At 38.8% G+C, this 23525-nt stretch overlaps 1 protein-coding gene across 2 annotated transcripts; it reads right to left on the bottom strand.

Moving 5' to 3' along the window:
* Nucleotides 1–72: 72 nt before the first annotated feature.
* LOC138199046 (divergent protein kinase domain 1A-like) lies at nt 73–16750 on the bottom strand. Of its 2 annotated transcripts, none has more exons than XM_069150951.1 (5): nt 16482–16750; nt 2898–3032; nt 2691–2798; nt 2438–2614; nt 73–2342 (listed from the first exon to the last, which is right to left on the bottom strand). In XM_069150951.1, exons 1-5 carry the CDS (start codon nt 16533–16535, stop codon nt 1530–1532), a joined length of 1287 nt encoding a protein of 428 aa, XP_069007052.1. In that variant the 5' UTR covers nt 16536–16750; the 3' UTR covers nt 73–1529. The 2 variants fall into 2 exon arrangements, with proteins under 2 accessions (XP_069007052.1, XP_069007053.1); XM_069150952.1 differs by lacking the exon at nt 16482–16750 and adding an exon at nt 13461–16467.
* Between the last annotated feature and the right edge of the window lie 6775 nt (nt 16751–23525).

Genomic DNA, 23525 nt, shown 5'->3' on the forward strand with positions numbered 1-23525 from the left:
TGCACTTTAATGTTTTGAGCTGTCGAGGGCCTCCTGATGCCAATTACAATAATTAACAGTACAAAGACTTTTATTTTTATACACTAATGTGCTCGAGTCCTTGCAGGGAAAAGACTGCAAAAAAAAAAGACATTATAAAGAAAAGTACGTGGAAAAGTTTGTGAAGCCCTTAGAATTCTTTTTTTTTACATAAATATGACTTGGAAAGTTGAGTTTGTTTTTTTTTTGTTTGTTTTTTTCATTAGTCCTCAGCAGAAATACGAGCGGTAGAAGTATGAACTTAAGCTTTACTATCTGGTGTGATCCTTGTTTAACAATAATTTAAACAAATGGTAACTATTTATCAGCCCTGCACATTGGCATAGAGGAATTTTAGCCCATTCCATCTACAGTAAAGCTTAACAAGCTGGTCTGGCCTTGATGCAGCAAAACCAGTCATTCTTATTCCACCTATGAAATGTGGTAGATTCTTGATTTTATGGACACATGATTCTTAATTTTTTTTAACATTCATATGCTAATCTTAGAGGTTCACATAATTTTGCAACTCACAGGTATGTAATATTGGATACATTTTTTTTACAGTATATGACCAAGTATAATATATTCCTTATTTGTGTAAATGGGTTCTCTTCATTTTGGAAAATCTGATGTTCTGGGTCATATTCGTGCAGAAATATGGACATTTCTAAAGGGTTTTGCAAACTTTCAAGCACCACTGTATTTGTCTTTTGAGTCGGTTTGATATTAACAGGCCCAGTGTTTGTCATGAATGGAAGTGAAAATAAATGAGTAGTGCAGGTTCTTAAGTAAAAATTATTAATTTACTTTTCTCCTGGATTCCAAAAATTCTCATTTTACTGCAGTAACAGAATTTAGTTATTACATGAATTTATATTAATGTGTAATTCCTTGCAGCTGTAGAACTAACTCAAAATACACTCACCCACCACTTTATTAGGTACACCTTGCTAGTACCGGGTTGGACCCCCTTTTGCCTTCAGAACTGCCTTTCTATCATCTCGAACCAGTCTGGCCATTCTCCTCTGACCTCTGGCATTGAGGCATTTTCACCCATAGAACTGCAGCTCACTGGATATTTTCTCTCTTTCTGACCATTCTCTGTAAACCCTAGAGATGGTTGTGTGTGAAAATTCCAGTAGAACAGCAGTTTCTGAAATAATCAGACCAGCCTGTCTGGCACCAACAACCATGCCATGTTTAAAGTCACTTAAATCACCTTTCTTCCCCGTTCTGATGCTCAGTTTGAACTTCAGCAGGTCATCTTGACCATGTCTACATGCCTAAATGCATTGAGTTGCTAACATGTGATTGGCTGATTTAGATGTTTGCATTAACGAGCAGTTGAACAGGTGTACCTAATAAAGTGGCCGGTGAGTGTACATATGAGGTTGAATACAAATATTCATTCAATCCCAAAGGAATATATGTTTACACAGTGAAAATGATAGTATATTTTATTGGAAACAGGATTTGGTCTTTGTCACTGTGCAATAATAGCCTATTTATTAGGAATCTTTTGTATGAGAGATTTTCTTCCATAGTAAAGTCTTGAGATTGTTCAGAATGAGTGAATGTTCAATTTCCATCTGCTCTGCTGAACCTTTCAGTGCAATGCAAGCGTACAGCTGCTTCTCGAGCTCCTCATTCACATCAGATGGTGCTCCCCTCAGTATATAGTCCTTAAGTGCTTCACAGGCTTTGGCTAAGTTTGGCCTGGTGACCTCAGGTGTGCAACGATGCTTGGTGAGGTCACAGGAAGTGAGGCAATCAGCCCCGTAGACACAATCCTCGTCCACATCGCAACGCTGCTGCCTGATGCCTTCTTGGAAGATAGCTTCAGGAACGATGTACCGTGCATCCATCACCTTCAAGTCGTGGCGGTCATTGTAGCCAAAACTGGTGGCGCTCACGTCGCACATGAGGAAGCTGCCAAAAGCGCCGTGGAAAACGTCTTCAACTAGCTCCAGCAGTCCGATGGAGATCTTGGCCTTGTGTGGCCAGGAGGGGGTGAACCACTGGTCCATGCTGCGGCGCAGACCAGCAGGAATCCATACTTCGATGATCCAGGGTACGCTAATCCCATACAGGGGAGAGTGGGGCACCTTCTCCATCACATACAGGTCTCCACAAAAGCCCAGTAACTTGGGTGTGTGCTCCCTGTCTTGCAGGACTAATGCTAGTAGGAACTCATTAAGCTGCAGCAGAGCCCATGTGGAGCGAGCCTCTGGCAGAGAGATATGGCCGTCCTTATTGGCATCTGCAATGGACAATACTTGGGTGGCCAGTTCTGCGAGGTTCGCCTGATCCCCCACTTTGGCCTGTAAAGAAATTAAAGGTGTCAATATGAACAAAGGCTGTAAATTCAGACTTAGTGGGGTTGAGTTTATCTCGTGTTTAATGATGTCTCGCTGACCTTTAGGTGGTTGAAGATCATCTCTCTGAACTTTTCCACTGAGGTCCCCTTGGTAGGTTTGTTGAAAGCTGTGGTCTCCTTCCTGGGCTCCATCTCACTCCCCAAATCATAATGAGGAGCCTCCTCCATCTGGCACTTAATGAGCCCCTCTAGGTCTCCCCAGCTCCCAGAGTAAACCTATAATAAACAAGTTAGGCCTGAGCTGGAGTAATAACAAGCAGAATGGAAAGGAGTGTTATATTTAAGGACTGACCTGGCTGTTAGGCTTGGCAGTGAAGCACTTAACCAGGTAAAGGGTGTCTTTCTCACACAAGCTACTGCAGGCGGAGCCATCAATGACTCCTTTTCTGTATTTTTCACACTTAAAAATATTATATTAGTAAATTAATACAAAAACAAAAAATACAGTACAATCAAGAACATGCATTTTATACACATTTGCCAGAAATAAAATACTCACGATGGAATTTTTGCAGTCGTCCCCCCGACACAGCTCTGTGTAGGATGAATACTCCACATACACTATCCAGCTCCCAACAAACACAGCCAGCCAGGAAAAGAACAAGTACTTCATGTGTAAGTAGGAGAATCTGGCCTGTTGGCAACATAAACTTGTGGTCAGAAGTTTATATACACAACTCATATACACTCACCGGCCACTTTATTAGGTACACCTTGCTAGTACCGGGCCCCCCGGACCTCCTTTTGTCTTCAGAACAGCCTTAATTCTTCAGATTCAACGAGGTGCTAGAAACATTCCTCAGAGATTTTGGTCCATATTGACATGATAGCATCATGCAGTTGCTGCAGATTTTTTGGCTGCACATCCATGATGCGAATCTCCCGTTCCATCACATCCCAAAGGTGCTCTATTAGATTGAGATCTGGTGACTGTGTTGGAGTACAGTGAACTCATTGTCATGTTCAAGAAACCAGTTTGAGATGATTTGAGCTTTGTGACATGGCACGTTATCTTGCTGGAAGTAGCCATCAGAAGATGGTCCACTGTGGTCATAAAGGGATGGACACGGTCAGCAACAATACTCAGGTAGGCTGTGGCGTTTAAATGATGCCCAATTGGTACAAAGTGTGGCAAGAAAATATCCCCCCACCATTACACCACCACCACCAGCCTGAACCGTTGATACAAGTCAGGATGGATCCATGCTTTCATGTTGTTTCCGCCAAATTCTGACCCGACCATCTGAATGTTGCATCGGAAATTGAGGCTCATCAGATCAGGCAACGTTTTTCAAATCTTCTATTGTCCAATTTTGGTGAGCCCATTCAAATTGTAGCCTCAGTTTCCTGTTCTTAGCTGACAGGAGTGGCACCCGGTGGTCTTCTGCTGCTGGAGCCCATCTGCTTCAAGGTTCCACATTTTGTGCATTCAGAAATGGTCTTCTGCATACCTTGGTTGTAATGATTGGTTATTTGAATGACTGTTGCCTTTCTATATACTTTCACTTTTTCGGACCATTCTCTGTAAACCCTAGAGATGGTTGGCCGTGAAAATCCCAGTAGATCATCAGTTTGTGAAATACTCAGACCAGCCCGTCTGGCACCAACAACCATGTCACGTTCAAAATCACTTAAATCACCTTTCTTCCCCATTCTGATGCTCGGTTTGAACTTCAGCAGGTCGCCTTGACCGTCTGCATCCCTAAATACATTGAGTTGCTGCCATGTGATTGGCTGATTAGATATTTGTGTTGAACAGGTGTACCTAATAAAGTGGCTGGTGAGTAGACAAGGATATCTTGGCAATTGAATTTTCAATGATTTGAACTTTTCTTTTTCTGGAGCAGAATTTGAGTATAGTACAACATACATTTTTAGAGAAAGCAAATTATTTGGTGCGCGGCCTCTTAACTCCCCGTTGGTGATCATGATTGACAAGTGGTGTTAGCTTCTTTGTGCCCACATAAAAAGTATTTGTTTGACAGCACTTGTTGGATTGACCTACACAAAGTACAATATAAGAGAATTGCTGATTTACTCAACTCAGGAATGGCTCTTGGAGTCATTGCAAGTCAACAAATGGAGATTCCAGGATTATCACTTCAAACAACCCTAAGTACAAGTTATTGGGAGGTGTTGCCACTCTGCCAAGGTCTGGAAGAAGACCCAAATTGTCACCCTTAGTTGAGAGGAAAGTGGTTCAGATGGTCAGAAACAACCCGAGAACAGCCCGAGAACAAGACACAGGTCTGCCATGAACTGGAAGCTGCTGGTACAAAACAAAGAGCCTTCAGGGGTCAAGTTTTATGGTCAGATGAGAAAAATATTGAGTTGTTTGGCCACAATGATCAGAGGTGTTTTTGTGGGAGCAAAGGTCAGGCCTTTAACCCCAAGAACAATCTACCAACTCTTAAGCATGGTGGTGTTAGAATTTTGCTTTGGGGCTGTTTTGCTGCCAACGGAACATTGTGTGGCGCAGAACCGATCTGGTGCTACACATTTATTGAAGTTGTTTCTGAAAATTGTAAAAATATCTTTCAGTGGATCATCGAGACACTGCGTTTTTCTGCTCGTGTCTCACAAAGAATCTCATCTAACTTTCTCATGCCAGCCTTCCCTGTGAATCTCACAATGACACTGACACATGCTGGCTGTTTACTGACACTACTGTGTAATACTGTGATGAATAACACTGTACCCTAAATTTTGCCTAACTAAAATAACTCTTCCTTCTCCTAAAAACACATAGAACAGCTTCAGAACATGTAAAACTCCTTCTGTACTTGCATTTTGCTCAAAACATTACTTATTCAATAAGTAACTTATAGTGCCACAATTCCACAAAGTAGATGGGATAGTGAAGAAGGAGGACTACCTCAGCATTCTTCAGCATAATCCCAAACCAGTAGGTAGACGGTTTAAACTTAGATGCAACTAGGTATTCTAAGAGATCAATGACCCCAAACACACATCAAAGCTGATTGTAAAATAGCGAAAGCAGGCTAACATTTAGCTTAAATATGGGGCCTGTGCTTAAAAGTTGAGTCTGTGCCAGGAAATCACCAAATTTGATTGAAGTTTATCAATCAGATAGATGGATGGGAGTGACATAAGGTCACAGTGACCCTTGACCACAAAAACTTAAACAGTTAATCTTTTGGACCAGCTGAACGCTTGCGCCAAGCTTGAAGAAATTCCCTCGAGGCCTTCCTGAGATATCGTATTCATGAGTACTTGATGGACGGACGGACAAACTGAATTAAGAAATAAGAAGTCACGGGACTGCAAACGTGGCTAAAAATTAAACTCTTAGCCTCAACAATGCAAATGTGTTCAGAGTTTGGACCAAATCAATAAAAGCAGAAAAGTGAAGGCCATCTGAAGTAAGAACAGTTTTGATAAACAGCTGTAGAGGAAATGTGAGAGGAAATGTGGCTAAAACTACTGAAGTTGACGTGTCTTTAAACAGACAAACGACGGGTTGTTGCTAGGAAGTGTGTGTGTGAGGGAAAGTTTTTTCATAAGTTATGATAAAATCAGATATATAGATTATGACTTAAACATGAATCTTGGACACCAACCTGCAGAGCGTTTACGCTTCTCTTATTGACTAATATTGACACAACAATTACTGTGATGTGTTTCTAACGCTAATTTCTTGGTGGGTAAAATTCTGTGGGAACCAAAGTGGGCTACAGTTTCTCTTTGAATAATTTTATTTGGTCAACACTCAGCTTTACTCTTTACTCCCAGCACACTCTCCCCTTAACACTACAGCTGCACTTGTTACTCTCTCTGTTATACATACAACTGTCTCGTTGTAAATGACGGCAGGTAGGAAACAAAATTACTCTCAAACTAGAGGGTTGTAAATAAACCACTCAATCACTACAATATAAAACAAATTTGGCTGTAAGTCAAAACCCAGACATCTGACTACCAAAGTTGAACAGGCTAAACTTCAGCTTGTGCGGGTCCTTGTGGTCCTGATGTTGACCAAAACACTCTTGAAACTCAGTTTTAGGGTGTTCGACATTGGACCTGCAGTTGAGCTCTTCCTGGCCTTCCTCAGCTTCAGACCTTAACATATCAACGAACTGGACTCTTGCGAAGAAGTCATTTAGGGCTTTTGTTGTCCCTGACAGTAGAAAGATGCTGTCGTTCCTCTCTCCGTGGAGAACACTGATATGGACGGTAAAACCTTACATCAACAGATTTTAAGGTGAGGTAATTCAACTCAATAGCAAGAGGGCCAGATAAAAAGATCACTCTGGGCTTGAGGGCAGCACAGAGTGTTTTGTTGATTAATAGCTACTCTTAATGTTAATAGATATATTACTACATGGAATAAACTGATCATGTGCATTCCTTTTCTAGTATCCATTTCAGACAGCAAAATAAAAGATGAACATAGTAAAGTTTTCCAAAGTTACTGTCTTTTTATTATGAAATCTATTTTGTGCTTCTACAGACAGCTCATTTTCTCATCTGATGGGAAATTTGTAGTGGGAATTTGTACTAAAATATTCAGAAATATATTCACTTGATTATTCCAACTCAAACTACTGAGGCCTAACATTAGCCTCAGGTCAACTTTTAAGTTAATTTTACATGAAAAAAGTTCCATTAATCTACATCATTCATTCAAATTACCTTTAAAAAGGGATTTTTATTTTTTTTATTTTTTATTTTTATTTTTTTTTTGGGGGGGGGGGGGTGCAATCATGGCCTGAAGGTAAAACATGACTTGCCTGCCCACTGCTCTATCTGTGTGCTCACTGCTCACGGACGGGTTAAATGCATTCGTCCAATTGTGTCAAACATACTGTTAACCGTATGGAGCATACTGGCAATGGAGATTAAGATTCTTTTTCGTTTGCAGCCAGTGTGGAAAGGAGAAACATTTACAACAACCACCACCGACCCTTTCAGGGAACATAAGGACACACTGTATGAGAATTGCACCTGACAAATCTGAATGTGTCCTTCAATATTAGGAAGGCACCTCAGAGCTCATCTGTCTCAAAAGAGGCAATCACTTGGAGCGCACTGTGAATGAGTCTCCTGTGGTTGGAGATCAAATTAAATTACACTTTTCCTTCACTTAACCTAAATATTAGGCTTGTGTGTGTGTGGAGTAATAGTGAGTAATAAAATCCAATAAAACACAGTTTATTAAAATTGCAATTTTAAAATGTATAAATGCAAATGAAAATGATTTACAAAAATCAAAGAGCAGTACAATCACAGATTAAAATGGTAGAAATCATTGTTCAAATTATTCGAGTCTTAAACACAAGAACACATTACTTTTTCCATACATTTTATAATTATTAATATTTGAAATAACAATCAACACTGATAAACTGGGAACCAAGTTGTATCATGTATTTTCTAATATGTATCATATAAACAACTGATCAGTGACTGATATAGACCAAAGTGTATCAACATAAATACATTAAACATTAACATCACTGATATATCCAACAATAATATTCTGTATGCATGAAAGAAAACTCAAATTACTTTATATATAACTAACAAAAATCACATAATCATTTGATTTTAAACAAACAAACAAAAAAAGTAAATAAGTCATAAATTAAAGAGAAAAAAGACTTGGGTGAAAACAATATAAAAAAAATTAAATGTTAAAAAATACTATAGACAATATTAAGGGACCAGCCTCCTCTTGTGGGTGCAGGCAGATTCCCCCATCTTTTGATGTCTTCGCTTTTACTTTTCACATTAATAATAATGAATAATAATATTCAGACATTCCTGTCTAAGGGTGTTGCATTCAAGTGAAATTCAGTGGATCAAAAACCAGATAGAATTTTTAATTATATATAATTGATAAACTGTAATTCATTGAGAACACTTCACGTAACAGATATTTTTTTTAAACACAGATACTTAAAAACCTAACATAACCAAGTGATTATTATTATTATTATACTGCAAAAGTTTATGTATTTTTTTGTGTTTTGAAAAAGCAATGAGAAATAAGCATTAAAAATAAAAATTCTTTGAAAAACAATAGGGCCTTTGTGCCACTCAATGCTCGGGCCCTAAAGATGAGTAAGTATGAATGTTTACATATTAAGTCTCTGTCTCAGCTTGAGGCTGCTCTCCTCTCCTGGTCTTCAGGATCACAGCGACCACAGCAACACAAAGCATCACCAGCAGAACAATGAACAGTGAGGACCTCACTACATGAGAGGTGGAGGAAATCCCAAAGGGCTCTCTGTACTTTAGAAGAGTTTTGGATGCTGACAGGCACTGAAGGCCAATGTCCCCAGTCCCAGGATTCAGGAAATGGAATTAGGTTCAAGTAGATGACTTTTGTCAAACTGATGTTCTTCCAGAATAGAGACTGCTCAGCAATGGCATCAGTGACAGGACACTGCAACACAGCTGTCTCTTCCACTGAGTAAAAGACCATCTCTGGTGCCAAATTCAATAGTACATGATGACTGCTGAAACACTGCTGTTGGTTCGTCACCAGACTGGCAAACCACCCATTTTATTTTTATGTCCAATACACGAAGAGCTGAAGTGCTTTCCGCCTTTTGGAATGTTCCTATTACATTGTTCACCACCAATGTCCTATTGCCTTCAAAAACTCTTGTCCACATTACATTTCTTATTTCATACTGTATCCACTGGACCATTAGATTTTCAGCTGCTCCCTCACATGGTAGCTCCGCTGTTCCTCCAGGACTCATAAAAACATCTTTTGTATCAGTAATATTTGTTGTGCCACAAATAATAAAACTGATATTTCTCTCATATGTCACTTTGCCCTCAGTCCAACACTCCCCTTGGTACAGGCCGAAGTCTGAGTAGGTCAGATTGTTGATGGTGTAAGAAGAAACATTCTTCCAGGTGTTAACTGACAGTCGCCGTTTCAAGTATTCAGCTACTGTGGAGTTCTCAGACGAATGGTCAGACGTGTTCCACCGGAAATACTTGTCTTCACCAACAGATTTAGAGAACAGACAGAAGTCAGCCTCCTATGGTGGGCGGAAGGAGTACCTGTCTCCTTCATTTATCACTTCCACAGGTTCTGCGGCTTGAATGCTGTAGATGAGAGCAAACAGCAGGAAGAAAAGCTGTGTGACTGCAGCCAATCTGCTCTGAGGTCTCCTCCTGAGTGTAACACTGACTGTGCTCGCCTCACTCTAAGTACTGTATCCCAAACCTCATCAGCGACTTGTCGTCTGTGGTCAGAGGAGGAACACGACATCTTTATCACATCATCATGTGAAACTATTCGGTTCTGTATTCGCTGGTGCTTCTATGCTACAATATGCAGATCAAAGGGTTAGATAAAATAATGAAGTGCTATAACTGAAATATAAATCATTTTCTAAAATGCAATTCTCCAAAGTCCATAAATAATATTTTACAGATTAATAAACAGCATAAATTAGTAATATAAACTTGCGCAATCAAAATCACACAAAAATTATTTTTTTTAATAACTAAAGTGAAATTTTTGTTGTGAAACAGACATGACACTTGATGTTCTGTTATTGCTTGTATTGGTTTGAGACAGTTCAGCATAAATGAGTACTGAAATGTTTGGTGTTAAGTTACAAAAGTAAAATGAAGATATGACTAATTATACTCATCGTTCTCCGTACATTGTTGCTGTTTATGAATGCAGCCACACGAACTGTACTTTTATTAATCTACTCATATTATTTTATTTATGTCTTTATTGTTATTATAATATACAGCCCCTGTCCAAAAAAAGTTGGGATGCTGTATAAAATGGGAAAAAAAACAGAATCCAATGATTTGTAAATCTGTTCTATTTTTCATTAAATACAGGTTAATTCTGTTTTTATTTACTTTTTACACAGGGTCCCAACTTTTTGGGAAACAGGTTTGTAAATGAAAGTGACTTTACATGACTTAACTGAGCTACATGACTTGGTATTTAATTTGAAAGTAATGTACACATCTTTACATGTCAGATACTGTCCGTTGATATTTTTCACCTCTTGTTGACCGGAAAAAAAATGACGAACGTTCACTGTTCAGCGCAGAATAAACGGTCAGCAAAGGTGACAAGGGTCAATCTGCTGGCGTTCATTAAAACAATTTAAAAATATGCTGCGATCAGGAAAAAATGCTTTGATGGACATGGGCCGTAGGTAGTTGCAGCGGTGGCAGAGTGTTGGCTGGTTTCGGCGCATGCTGATTGGTTCAAAGTAACCCGAGGTCTACGCCCAATAGAATGGAAAAACGGTTCCCTGTGGAGGGTGACAAAACACATATATTCACGGAGCAAAATTGGGTTCTGGTTCACACCAGGTTATATCACAACCGACACCTAGTCCAGATCTAAAAAAACAAAATACATTTATTCTATTCACGGTTTAGATGTGAAAAAAAGCCTTTAAATGTCCCTTTGCTTTCTCTTTCACAAATTGAATAAAAGGCTGAGTGTGTTCACATAAAAGAGGGTTTTGTAGCATCTGACCAATCACAAACATGGGCAATAATGGACAGCAGAGCGACATATTTTACAAATCAGGAGCAAATTATCATTTTTGAAAAATATGAAGTTAAACACATAATCCATGCTGAATGCAGCACAGCTACAGCTGCCAAATGCACAAAGGTTGTGCAAAAAAAATAAATCGCAGACTGTGTGAATGTGTAACCCAAGTCGAAGGACATATAATATCACTTTACCTTAGCACAAGTGAATATCATACTCTAACAATATGTGTATTCCACAAAATTAACTTATCCCAATCAAATGGAATCTATAGCGGCAGGGAAAGCCAGGGAGGTCTGAACACTCCCTGCACCGAGTTCCACCGGATCCTCTGGTGATGACATTTTTCAGAGACAATTAATTGTTCAGTAGGTGCTGCTTTGGTATGGTTTGGTCCGATATCTTAAACATAAACTGCACTGGACCACATTAAGTTTGCAGCGTAAATGACTACGGTGATCTACCCAGGTTAAAAGGGAGCCATCCTAGCTTTAGTCTTAATCACCTCGCTAACCCACTAATCCCGCTTCGTAAAACACCTCTCTGGCATTGAGCCCACCTCACCCAGCTCCTAACCCCATGCTTATCACAGTGAGCTAAAAATACCCCATCATTCTGAAAAAACTCTTAACTTAAGACTTATGTACAATGTATTTAAAAAAAAAACAACAACTAGAGGTACAGTTACACAACATGTTTTATATTGACTTATGAACACATCCTTGACAAGTGTGTCCAATTTCAAGCAATTTGGAGTTTTTCTTGTGAGCTACAATTACTTATTTAAAACTGTCACTTAGATATCAATATTTTAGATTGTGTACCTTGCACCATTTGTGCTTGATCCCCTAATAATAATAAAAGTCAGAGCAAAAACAATATGGTGTGATAATGATAAGTTGTGCATCAAATTCATGATTGTTTTTCCATGATTTATGTTGTACTTTCATTCTGCTCCAAAAAAAGAACAGTTCAAAGAAATCCTCTTTAGCTCAAAATTGCCATGACATTCATGTGAACGATGACTATATGTAATCTTATGACCACAACTTTATTTTAAACATTGACATCACCTTTAGAGTGAATCTCACCTGTACAATGGAAACGACATAGAATTGAATAGAAGTACTAAGACTTTCAGTTGAGTGATACAGCAGTCTTCCAAAAAGAAAATGGCATTGGACTTCATTCATTAAATCATTTTCACCACACTGTGATCTGTGGGTATTTCAGTGTGGATTTGTTTTTCCACTGACATACATTATAATGGAGATTAATGAGAAGATTAGTCATGTTTGTAGGTGGAGGTCAGTTCATCTGTCTCTTCATGTCACAAGCACACAATGTGCTCCTGCCATGAAAGTTTTATTCTATTTTATTTTAAATTAAGGACTACTAGAAGAATAAGCTAGCCAATGCAGTTGAGGTGCACTTGAGAAAGTCACTTAACCCCTTTGTGGAATGCCTTGCTACCTTCCTCAGGACCTGTATTAACAGAAATGGAGCTGTTTTTTAAATGCAAACTATCTATCAATTTCAAAAATTATTATTGAAGTGTGCATTTTCAGAGATCATCGTCTAATAAAGTCAATAAAACAAGCTTTAAATTCATGTTTATGATAGTCAGTGATTGACTATTTCTTTTAAATGAGTGCTGAGTAATTAACTGTAAATGCTGTTTTTAGTCTGGAGTGTGGAACATCTGAGTCCGGACTCATTACCTTGTTTTTTGATTTTCTTTTTAATTCTCCAGCTGACATAATATACAGTCTGTTTAGAGCTATATTGGCATTCATTCAACGGGAGAACATTAGTGAAAAATAACAGACTTTTCTTGCACTCAGGGCTAGACATTGATGGACTCCCCTGCTTCCACACTCTGCCCATTGTGGCAATCATTATTGGCACAAGTCTCTCTATCTCCATTTCCCTTATTCTCTTTCCTCTCTGCGCTCCATCTTCTTCTTTAAAGCCAAAAACAACTGTTTAAAAACAGTTTGACAAAACGTACGACCATTTCACAATGCAAGAAATGGCAAATATGTTAGATTATTTTCAGCATTGATAAGTAAATTATATTGTATTTGTCCTTTGTCTCCCATTTTCTGATTGTAACATGACATGATATAGAAATAAGATTTCAAACAGCCTTGGCGTGTAATCAAACTTTTCTCCATGCAGTGCCTTTCAATGTCATTTCATTCTATATTATCCTCATGTTTTAAGGGACAAGGAGACAGTGTTGTTTTCTCACAATACTAATGCACAGTTTCTGATTAAACCTGAATTAATTGAGTGTTTGGCCAATTGAGGGCAGAGCATCATTGGATATTGAGAAGTTCTTTTTCCAAGACAAAATGTTCCTAAAGCCTTAAAGTGGCTTAGGTTTAAATCTACAGCTTTGCCCTCATTCGCTTTGTGTGAGACTATATATTTACGAATAGTCCCTCGTTCCGAATTGAACAAATAAATAATATAGTTTGCAAAATTAAACTGTACAGTTAATACAGTGAGATTGTAAAGTTTTAAAACTTTGAAACTTACCTTTTGACAGTTGATAGAAATGTTGTTAAAATATGTCCCACTACACCTCACAGAAATAGAAAATTATGTAATTATCAATCACAACCTATTTCACGCTAGCTATTTGAATATGATTCTTGTTGCTTTATCTATCGATTGGTTTACATACAAATCTGAGAATGCAGGCCCACAGCAAATTTAACAGCATTCCCCACACAAGTAAGTGCTGTATAACTTTCATCAATTTTTCCATAGGTGAAATGCATCAATAGCAAAAACCTTATGGAAATAACAATCTGTGGGGGAAACAACTGATAGCTGGCCTTTTCCTAATCGATAGATTGTGGCTTTTATTTCAAGTCTGGACAATGCCTTTCTATCTGTGGGATTATGTATTGACCCTTTGTGAGCAGAGAGTGTTACGCAAACATGGCTAATGAGACGATATTGATTGTGGCTGCTGTTACTGCTATTAATTAGAGACTGACTGGGAACTGTGGCTATATGCTGAGGTTAGTGGAAAGAAACTGTCTTTATCTGTTTGAACTCCTTCTTGTGCACCAAACCACAGCCCTGTCAGAAAGCCTCTGTCTTCACACTGTTTTTACCCTGAAAGATCTGTGAAATTACATGCAAAGAATTGCGGACATACTGTACTGTTACAAATTGCCACCCGATGTTCAACTATACTGAGGCAGAGAGGAGATTGAAGCTGATCACAAGCAGCACATTACTGTTCTGACATTTGTTTTCTACAGCCTGCACACCATTCATCCATTATGTATGATTATAAAGCAATCCCTTGGAGGTTGCTGTTTAATGGGCTGCTGTGCTGCGCCAACAGAGAAACAAAAGATGGATCGGGTTTTAGGACACATTAATAAAGAGTTTACCTAAAATTACTGACAAATATTAAAACATCCCCTACATTATGGTCAGAAAGTGTGATCCAGCTAAAATAATGACGGGAAGGACGACCTCTGAGTGTGCCATTAACATTTCACTATGCTTCCCCACTTTTTCCCCTCAGTCTCTCTAAAGGAAAAAGGATGCCACACTGCACAGACACTACATAGATCTGACTCATCAGTCCAGATAGCAAGCAACCCCTCCTGTCATCCCCTCCCCCCTCCAGACACACACACACTGACGCGCACACACTGACGCACACACACACACACACACACACACACATACACACACACACACACACACACACACACACACACACACACACACACACACACACACACACACACACACACACACACACACAGATACAAGGCAGGCATTTTCATGCTGACTCAACCCTGCAACATTAAAATGTGTGAACATTACTTTAACAGCAGCTATTATGTCTGTCATGCAGCTATTTAGCAACCCTAACGTTAGGTACTCAGTGTTCAACAATGCACACATTAAATGCATGCATGTAATATTCCTGCAAAGACTGCAGCTTCTTGTCAGGGGAAACCTCCTCACATATCTGAATTAACAAGTCTGGGGAGTGATGTGCAAAAAGATTCAAGCAGGACTGCTGAAAAAACAAGTTATTGTTATGGGTAAAAGGATATATTTGTGGTATTCAGACCGTTAAATTATCATTGAAATCTAACTAGATTTCAAACGAAGTTTGAATTTTCCTATTAAAGCAAGAGACTTAATAACACATTTATACTCAGAGATGTGGAGAATTTATGGGAACAATAAAATATTAAATAGAAATTAAGAAAAAAAGTACTGAATTGCTGTCAAAAGAATTTGAGTAAATGAGCAAACCCCATAATTGAAATGGCAGCATTGTGACAAGTTTTTTAAATTGGCACTGTATGTAACCACTTTACCTTGAAAATATATTTGGAGCATCTTTGGAGTGATCTAAAGACATAAATCATCTTTATTAACATATTTAACCAATTGCAAAATCCTAAAATAAAAATAAAATAAAAAATAAACATGAAAAACTAAAAAGACCAAAATTTCCAGCTAGCAGGATTTATCAGTTTTTGTATTTCAGTGGAAATAGCTTCTCTCCAGGGATCATAATTGACACTTCTTAAGTTGTCACGAGAAGGCTGGGGTGGCCTAGAATTTTGAGCGATGCTGGTGGCTGTCCCTTGAGAGTGGCTGTCTTTTCTCACTGCACTTGACAGTTTTTTTTCTCTAAAATGGATACAGACAGGAAGCAAGCAGCCGCTGAGATAAAACTGTTAAACCAAAAGCACGTAGTGGCTTCAGATGAATATCTCAATTAGAAAAAGCGTTCGTCTCCAAGAGCACATATTCAAGTTAACTTTTTTCCAATAATGTAAGTCTGTGGATCCTGCATTTGGGTTCCTGAGACCTCCACTTGTCCTTGAGGGGCTTCCCCAGCAGGTTAATTTTACTCATGAAGAATGCCACTGTGGACTTCACCTAATTTCCCTCACATCAGTTACATAATGTTTCTTCAACAACTTTCCAGATGAGGTTGATCAGGGCGGCATTATATCAAATACAGGTTTATGAGTTAGGCTAACATAATTTTGCATGAAAACAATGTTTGTTGCAATGTATCATCCAAGTGAATGGATAATAAAGCAGAACAGTTCACAAATATTTCTCATTCTGTGCTGACTCCTCCAATATATGTTACTTTCGAACTATGGAAATACAGTATATGAAGTGGTCTTGAACTTTTGCAGCCTCAGAAAACAGCCTCTTATGGATGTATGAATGTACCAGCAGATGCATCATGGAAGTGGTTGCCACAGCAACCAGGATCAAGAGGATGGTTGATTCCTCATTCCTGCCGAGCCGTCGACCATCAAGTCACTTTATGATTCATGAGAAACCCAGAGCCTACAGAATTTTGCAAATGACCAACAATCCATATTCTATATATTAAGGTCAAATGATAAAACAGATGGAATTGTTATCAGTCGAATCGTCGCTATTAACCTGTAGCGAACATCCGCGTACGCAAACATGCACAGACAGAGCCGGAGTAGATTTCCAACTGGACATCACACCACAGAAAAGAGGGATTTCCCAGACCATTACCTGGATGTAGAGAGGCTTTCTAAAGGACCCCCATGGAAACACACCTCTTGCCATGGCAAATGTAGAACATCTCCCAACAGCTGCTGAAGGAATATTTTCGGCGTTCACAGTCGTATCAAGCAACGGCTTTTTTGTCTAATCCTGGAAAATATAAAAAAATAAAACATGACTAATTCTGTCGGCAGCACAGTGGATGTGCGTTCTGACGCAGCGAGGCAGCACACTGAGCTGTGCCGCTGGCTGCAGCGAAGTCAGACTCATACTGGGCCATGCTCACTTCTGTGGGCGTTTGGACCAATTGCAGTGGGAGGATAGCTACCAGTTTGTAACCTTTTTCGTTTCCTCAAAAACGCTTACTGATACGTTTGGGTTTGTTTTTTTGCACATCCTCTAATACATTTTTTGCATATTATGAAAAATGATTTTGGTGTTTCCTGTGACAGATGTATGTGCTTTACAGTTTAGTTTGGGTTAACTACAAATTAAAACATACCACTTTCTCTTCCACAGTTGACAGCATGTGGCCCTGCATGTTCTGATGGTTAATTGATTTTCAACTCCTGCTATTAGTCTTAACTTAACCCTGGTAATGTTTTTAATAGCTGACATGAGTTTTACTGCTTGCAGTGAAAAATTAAATATAGTCATTATTTGAGTAGCAATAGGTCCTCTGTCCTCTTTGAAGTAACAGAATCCTGTGGAGTGGAAAGAAAAAGGGGTTAAACAGAATAAAGAAGTACAACCGCGCTTCATAATGACCGTGAACCATTACCAAAGCATGCTGTAGCTTGTAATTCTTTGTTAATGTGTTTGTCCTGCCTCCTGGGCAGACACTGCTTTCCATTTTATTCTAATAAAGATCAACATGCAGCTTTTTTCTTTATAACCGTCTCTACTTATTAGAACTTTCCTACTGGACAAAGCTTATAGTTAGAGCTGGCTCAGATGACCTTGAGTCATCCCTTAGTTACGCTGCTATATGCATAGGCTGCTGGAGGACCTTCAATGATGCATTGAGATACCCTCCTCTCCACTCTTGTTCTCTCTCCATTTATTTATATACCCACATCGCATCTCATTACCTATATTTTTTTCTCTCCAGTAATTCATTTATTGTTTGTTGTCTCTATGGAGTTCTCCTTGCTCTCGTAGTTCTGTGCTTTGTTTTTTGGTTTGTTTTTTTCTGCAGGTATCCCTCGCCCTGGAACTGCATTTTTCTGGTCTGCACGGTTACTGGCTCCACCAACAATGTATTGTCTTATCTTATTCTTTTCTCTCTTCCTCTCCCCTCAGACCAACCGGTCCAGACAGATAGCGGCCCATCTCTGAGCCTGAATCTGTCAGAGGAAGTTTTTCCCCCTTGCTGTATTTCTCTTTTATTGAATTGTTGGATTCCTCTTGATAATGGTGTAAGGTTCTGTTGTAAGGACTTTCCTGTGCCTTCAGATAACTTGTGATTTGATACTATATAAATTAAAATCGAATTGAATAGGGAGAAGTCTCACATTTCAGTTGGGGCTACTGTCAACAGAGCAGGAGGAAGGAGAATAAGAGACTGTCAGTTTCAATACCAAAGTGGAATCATGAATCACCCCATTCATGGTTATTTCAGATAGTTTGACATATACTGAATTTATTTATTTTCTTCTCACGCTGAACATTTTTTACAAATGGAGCAAAGGGAACAGTTGTAGAGTATCCTTTCATTTATGTCTTCAGATTACATTTGCATATTCTTAAAAAAGCATAAAACATATAAATAGCTACAAATCCAGTCTGTAAGGTTTCTCAAGCTTGTGTCCTATTACATCCAAAGAGTCTTCTGTACTTGTTTTCTTACTGTGGTTTGTGAGTCCTCTTGCTGGTATCCATGAGTGAAGAGATACAGCACAAGCATCTCAAGGGAGCGGAGTAGCAGAAGGTAATGGGCACTCAGTTGTACAGCACATTAGCAAATGCTGCATAGGCATTATTATCCATCAAAACAGACGTCAGTGCTAACTATTTGTGATTTATTTGTAGTATTGCTGAATAGAGCTGTGAATGTTCATAGAGCGAGAGTTAAAGGAGCTTATATAGAAATGGCATGCAGTTCTTGCAATTGCGTAATGTTATTTACCTTGAGGCACTTTGAGTGGGCGGATAAAAAAAAAAAAAAAACGTTTTTCATAAAGGAAAAAACAAACAATAACTTTGTTGAAGAGTCAAAGGCAGTGGCACAACTTGAGTGTTCAGAAAAAAAGGCACAGAAAAACTAGGACCGATGGGCTTTTCCATATAGCTCTGTAGTGCCGGATTATGATAGTATAGATCTTTATGCACAAAATTCAACATAATGGAAGCCTTCTCTGGAAACATAACCTTTCAGATTGAATTCACTCTTTGGAAAGCATCTGCATTTAGCTAATAAATTTGCATTTTATAACAATAAGAATCCCTGTTTCTTCTTACAGGCCGCAGTTTATTACCCAATCATTCCAAAAACATCCATAAAAACCGAATAAGTATCCTGCAGAGGAAGTGCCTGTCCCAACACCCCCAAGAAATAACTTCTACTTTTCTTGATTTTGGAACAGTTTGCCCCTGTGTTGCAATTATCATCAACAGAAATGAAACATCTAAGTGGTTTTAAATTCTTATACGGATGTTAAATTGCAAAAGATGATTCACACAAGTGAAATATTGCATTATAAAGAAATGCATTGATGAGAGACAGTAGACACAGTCACGGAAAATAACTTGTGTGAGTCATCCCCCTCATGGTGAGAGTCCTGTGTCACAGACTTAAAGCCAACTTTTTCATTCTGTCACTTTGAATGCCAACGATGATGTGAAAAGGCGCCCTCTGGTGTCAGTTCTCTTCTCTGACTCCACAATGTTTCACCCCACTCAGACTTAAAACAAAACCCTGGATTTGATCTCTTCATTTGAGCAGCACTTGAGTTCACCATGGTGTAGAAAGACTCCAGTTTATTGAGGACTGTGTCTAGAAAATATCTAACCGAAGGGCTATTCAACTTGAAAAACAAATAAAATACCCTTAAATAACGTTGCACTGTATTTATATTTCATTTCATACGACCTGACACTTTCCATTCATCTCAATTATTAATTTTTATTTAATTTTATTTGTTTTTGTGAATATAGTTTGCTCTTATTTTTTCTAAAATAATTAATTTGATCTATCTTATTTTATGTATACGTATTTGTAATTTTTTTTCATATTGTGTGCACCTTTTTTGTTTCTATGCTACTGTGACGACTACATTTCCCCACTGTGGGATTAATAAAGTCTAAATCTGAGTCTAAATAGGCCAAACACGAAAATCACTGGTGGTTTGAAGGGCACACAAAATATTTTGTCAGTTAATAGTTACAAATACGTGTGGTGGTGGGGCGTGGTTTGAATCAGCTGCAGGTGAGACTGATTAGGGGAGGGGTTAAGGGAACTGTGCCTGGAAGAGGCTTAATTAACCCAGCTGAATTGAATCCCTGATTGTCCACCTCTTCCTCCTTAAAAACCAAGTAGCAGGACACCAGGGGGCTCGCACTCCTGGAGATGAGCAGCAGGCTGGCTGCAGACGTGACGTGTGACGTGCTTGGCAGGAGAGCACGCAGTCATTGAGACATTGTTTGTGTTTGAATAAACACGTCGGAAACTGGACTCTGGCTGGTTGTTGTTCGTTCGTGCTGGAAGAACCCACGGTGACGACAAGATGTCCAAAGTAACTTTTAAGGTGTATTCTTAACTCTTATATTACCAAAAGGAATGAACTAGTCAAATGATCCATTTTCTTTCAGTTTAATCATATCAATTGCAGACAGCAGTCAGTTTATACAAAAAATAGTAAGCTACAATTACAGGTGGAAAACAAGATGTAGGATACCATATAACAGCATACATCAGACTAACAATAAAAAGGCCTGTCCATGACACTACTTAAAAAACAGTTCCAAGTGGACATCAGGTCCAAGGTGAAACCAGTGAAACGGTAACAATAATCTGACTTTGTTTGAATAATCATTTAACAGATCTTCAGTCTTTGATTTTTACTAAGGTAGCATTGCATGTCCAAATCAGGTGATAGAACTAGCATGCTTCTGTCATCCTCCTGTCACTAGGACTTCTGTCATTTGGAGTTTGTTCGAGTCAGTGAGAGAAATTACATTGCCTTAATTTTGCAATCTGAACATAGTTTTAAGAGATTATGTCTTTTACTTTTACACTGAAATCTATCTTAGGTGATGGAAAACAGGTCACGAGCAAAATGCAATACCTTAATGGGAATGCTGAAGCCTTGTGATCTCCCAGTTAATTTCTGTCAAGTTTGTAATGAATTCTGTAGTGATGGACGTTATGCGTGGCAGGAGTTGTCTTCGTGAATGCATGGAGTTGTTCTCTACTTTTGTTCTCCGAGCACTCAGAAAAACAACAATCGCACTTGTTGCAGCCGACAAAACCTGACAATCGATTCGATCTGGAAATGGCCATTTTCATAAACAACAAAAACTTTGTGTTTTTATTTTCATGAGAGACATTTTGAAGCTTGCTGTTAGTTTCACCAATTTAAGTCTCTCTATAGCAGGTGTGGCATACATGTAATCCTGTTGTATTTAATCCCAGGAAATAGGTCGCGAACACACACACACACACACAGGGCTTCTCCTCCAGGCCCCACACTATCCTGTTGCTGAGGTTACCCACATAGATAAATCAATCTATGAATCAGGATGCGTACTCCTACTTGCTAACATGTATGACTTTGGGAAGATGCTGGAGTGCCTAAAGAAAACCCACGCAGGCGCAGGGAGAACGTGCACACTCCACACAGAAAGGTCCCAGTTGACCTGTAGGTTTGAATCCAGAACCTTCCTGCTGTGGGGTGAAAGTGCTTACCACTGCACCACTGTATTGCCCCAACACAAGTTGATTGATTTAAATTCAGTTTTATTCATATAGTGTCAAATCACACTATATGAAGCAGTGTAGAGGGAAACCTCACAATTCAACAATTTCCACAGAGACAAATCCCCTGTTCAAAACTAGATATGCTGTTTCAGCTCCAGATATACCCGTTCACTCATTGCCACTTTCTTTTTTCACTTTGACCAGTTTTGCCATAAATTTCACAGGGTGTAATATGTACGTATATTTGAGTATAATTATTTCTTTCACCGCTGTATCCAAACTCTAAGAAAGATATTTACCTACATGTATTCTGAACTTCAATTGTACAGAACCATAGATTCCCCAGGCAGCTAGAGTTGAAATGTGATTGTGATATTGGCAAATAAACACACTAGATTTGAAACATCTGTGTTCTTCTAATCGATCACTTGCTGTTCATCCAGCACATAACTGCATGAAAGCTTCATATTCCCTCAGATGGGAATATTCAGGTTGTGTGAGAATGGTTGTATTTTGGAAAATGACCGGAGCTGTAAGTGTTTTTAAAAGGTCACACCAAGATGGTGTTGTTGTTTTTTTGTTGTTGTTTTTTTTTTTCAACAATGAATTGATCTTCTGAAAATATCCCCCAATAAATACACCATTTCTTCCTGTTTGATTAACATTTCCTTGAAAATATAGCTTGTGCTGTTTCTGGAAATTGTAGCCTCGTTTTAATCATGTGAAGGTCAATGACTGCATTTATAAAGTGCTTTAGAATTCGTATCTCATTTGCACACATGTACTCACAAATCGATGGCAGTGAGTAATAATGTGAGGTACTGGTCTGACAGTCGGGAGTAACTTGGACTTTAGAGTCTTGCTCAAGGCACCTTGTACATGTGGAGAAGTGGAGTTATGGATTGGACCACCAACCCTGTGATCAGTGGAGGACCCACTCTGCATTTCTTTTAAAAATTAGAGAAATTAAAATGTATATTTTTAAACCAATTTTTGATGATTTGGATCTTTTTTTTTTAACTGGAACTGGGCCTGAGTGATACAGACAGGGTGGGGAACTCAGCAACGTTTGCAAGATGAACATGCTTGTTCTAGTCTTTTCATGAGATTGTTGACATTAAACAAGCATATACAAAAATAGAACATGGGAAAGCTGAAATGAAATGACTGAATATTGGAGCAGAGTGTTTCTCAGAAACCATGTTCATCAGTGGCAAGCAGTCATTGTGTGGGATTGCTGGCCTGGTTACATTTAGTTAGCACCATGAAATCCTGCCCACACATTATGACATTAATAGAGGGAAAGCACCTCATTCTGCGCTGACACAGTGGTGACCCACTAAGAGAGGTCAGCCTAACATTATATGGACTTAACATCTGAGAGGGTCATGTTGTTTCTACAACTAGTTCAATTCATTTAATTAATAATCACTGATAGTTTAGGTCATTCCGTTTTTTCTGGTCTGATGTATTTGACCTTTTACAAGTAGAAGGGAATAAATGGAAACCTATTTATGGAGCACCATTTCTGGAAATATGCTGTTCTAACTTAAAATTACATAACAGATGGTGTACACTGCTTTGAGGGTTTTATGTAAATAGAATGATTCATGTTCTGCGATGGCCCGGTGGAATGAGACAGTAAAACAGAATAACCCATTTATGTCTCGCTGTTCTCCCTCTAATCTAGATTAATGGTGACCTCGGTTTTCGGACAAATAGCCTACAACTGTTGTATGGCAAGTAAGTATGGCATAATTAGCAAAATACAAATAATTAATTCAGTTAACTATCCTTGACCCAAATTCTTTGAAAGTGTGAAGTTTGACAGTTTTTAAACACCACAACAAAATTTAGATCAATCTTCCTTTTTGGGAATAAATGCCTTGTTTAATGTGTGCCAAGCTGATAAGCTTGGTCCTCATCTTCACAGGGTGGCCAGATACATTTACTGTACTGCATGCAGAGATGAGCAACAGCTCCTTTCAGTACCACAGCAAATGACCTCCAGCTGGAGGTCCAGAGACACTAAAGTACTTTAAGACACATCTCATCACAAAAACAAACACTGCAGTAGTCATTACATCAGGGTTGCAGACTGAGCTGCTGGACAGGGGTCAAATATGATCAACATG

This window comes from Embiotoca jacksoni, unplaced genomic scaffold (assembly GCF_022577435.1).
Source record: "Embiotoca jacksoni isolate LCO1_2020_lvr unplaced genomic scaffold, fEmbJac1.0.p SCAF_16, whole genome shotgun sequence".
Taxonomy (NCBI): domain Eukaryota; kingdom Metazoa; phylum Chordata; class Actinopteri; family Embiotocidae; genus Embiotoca; species Embiotoca jacksoni.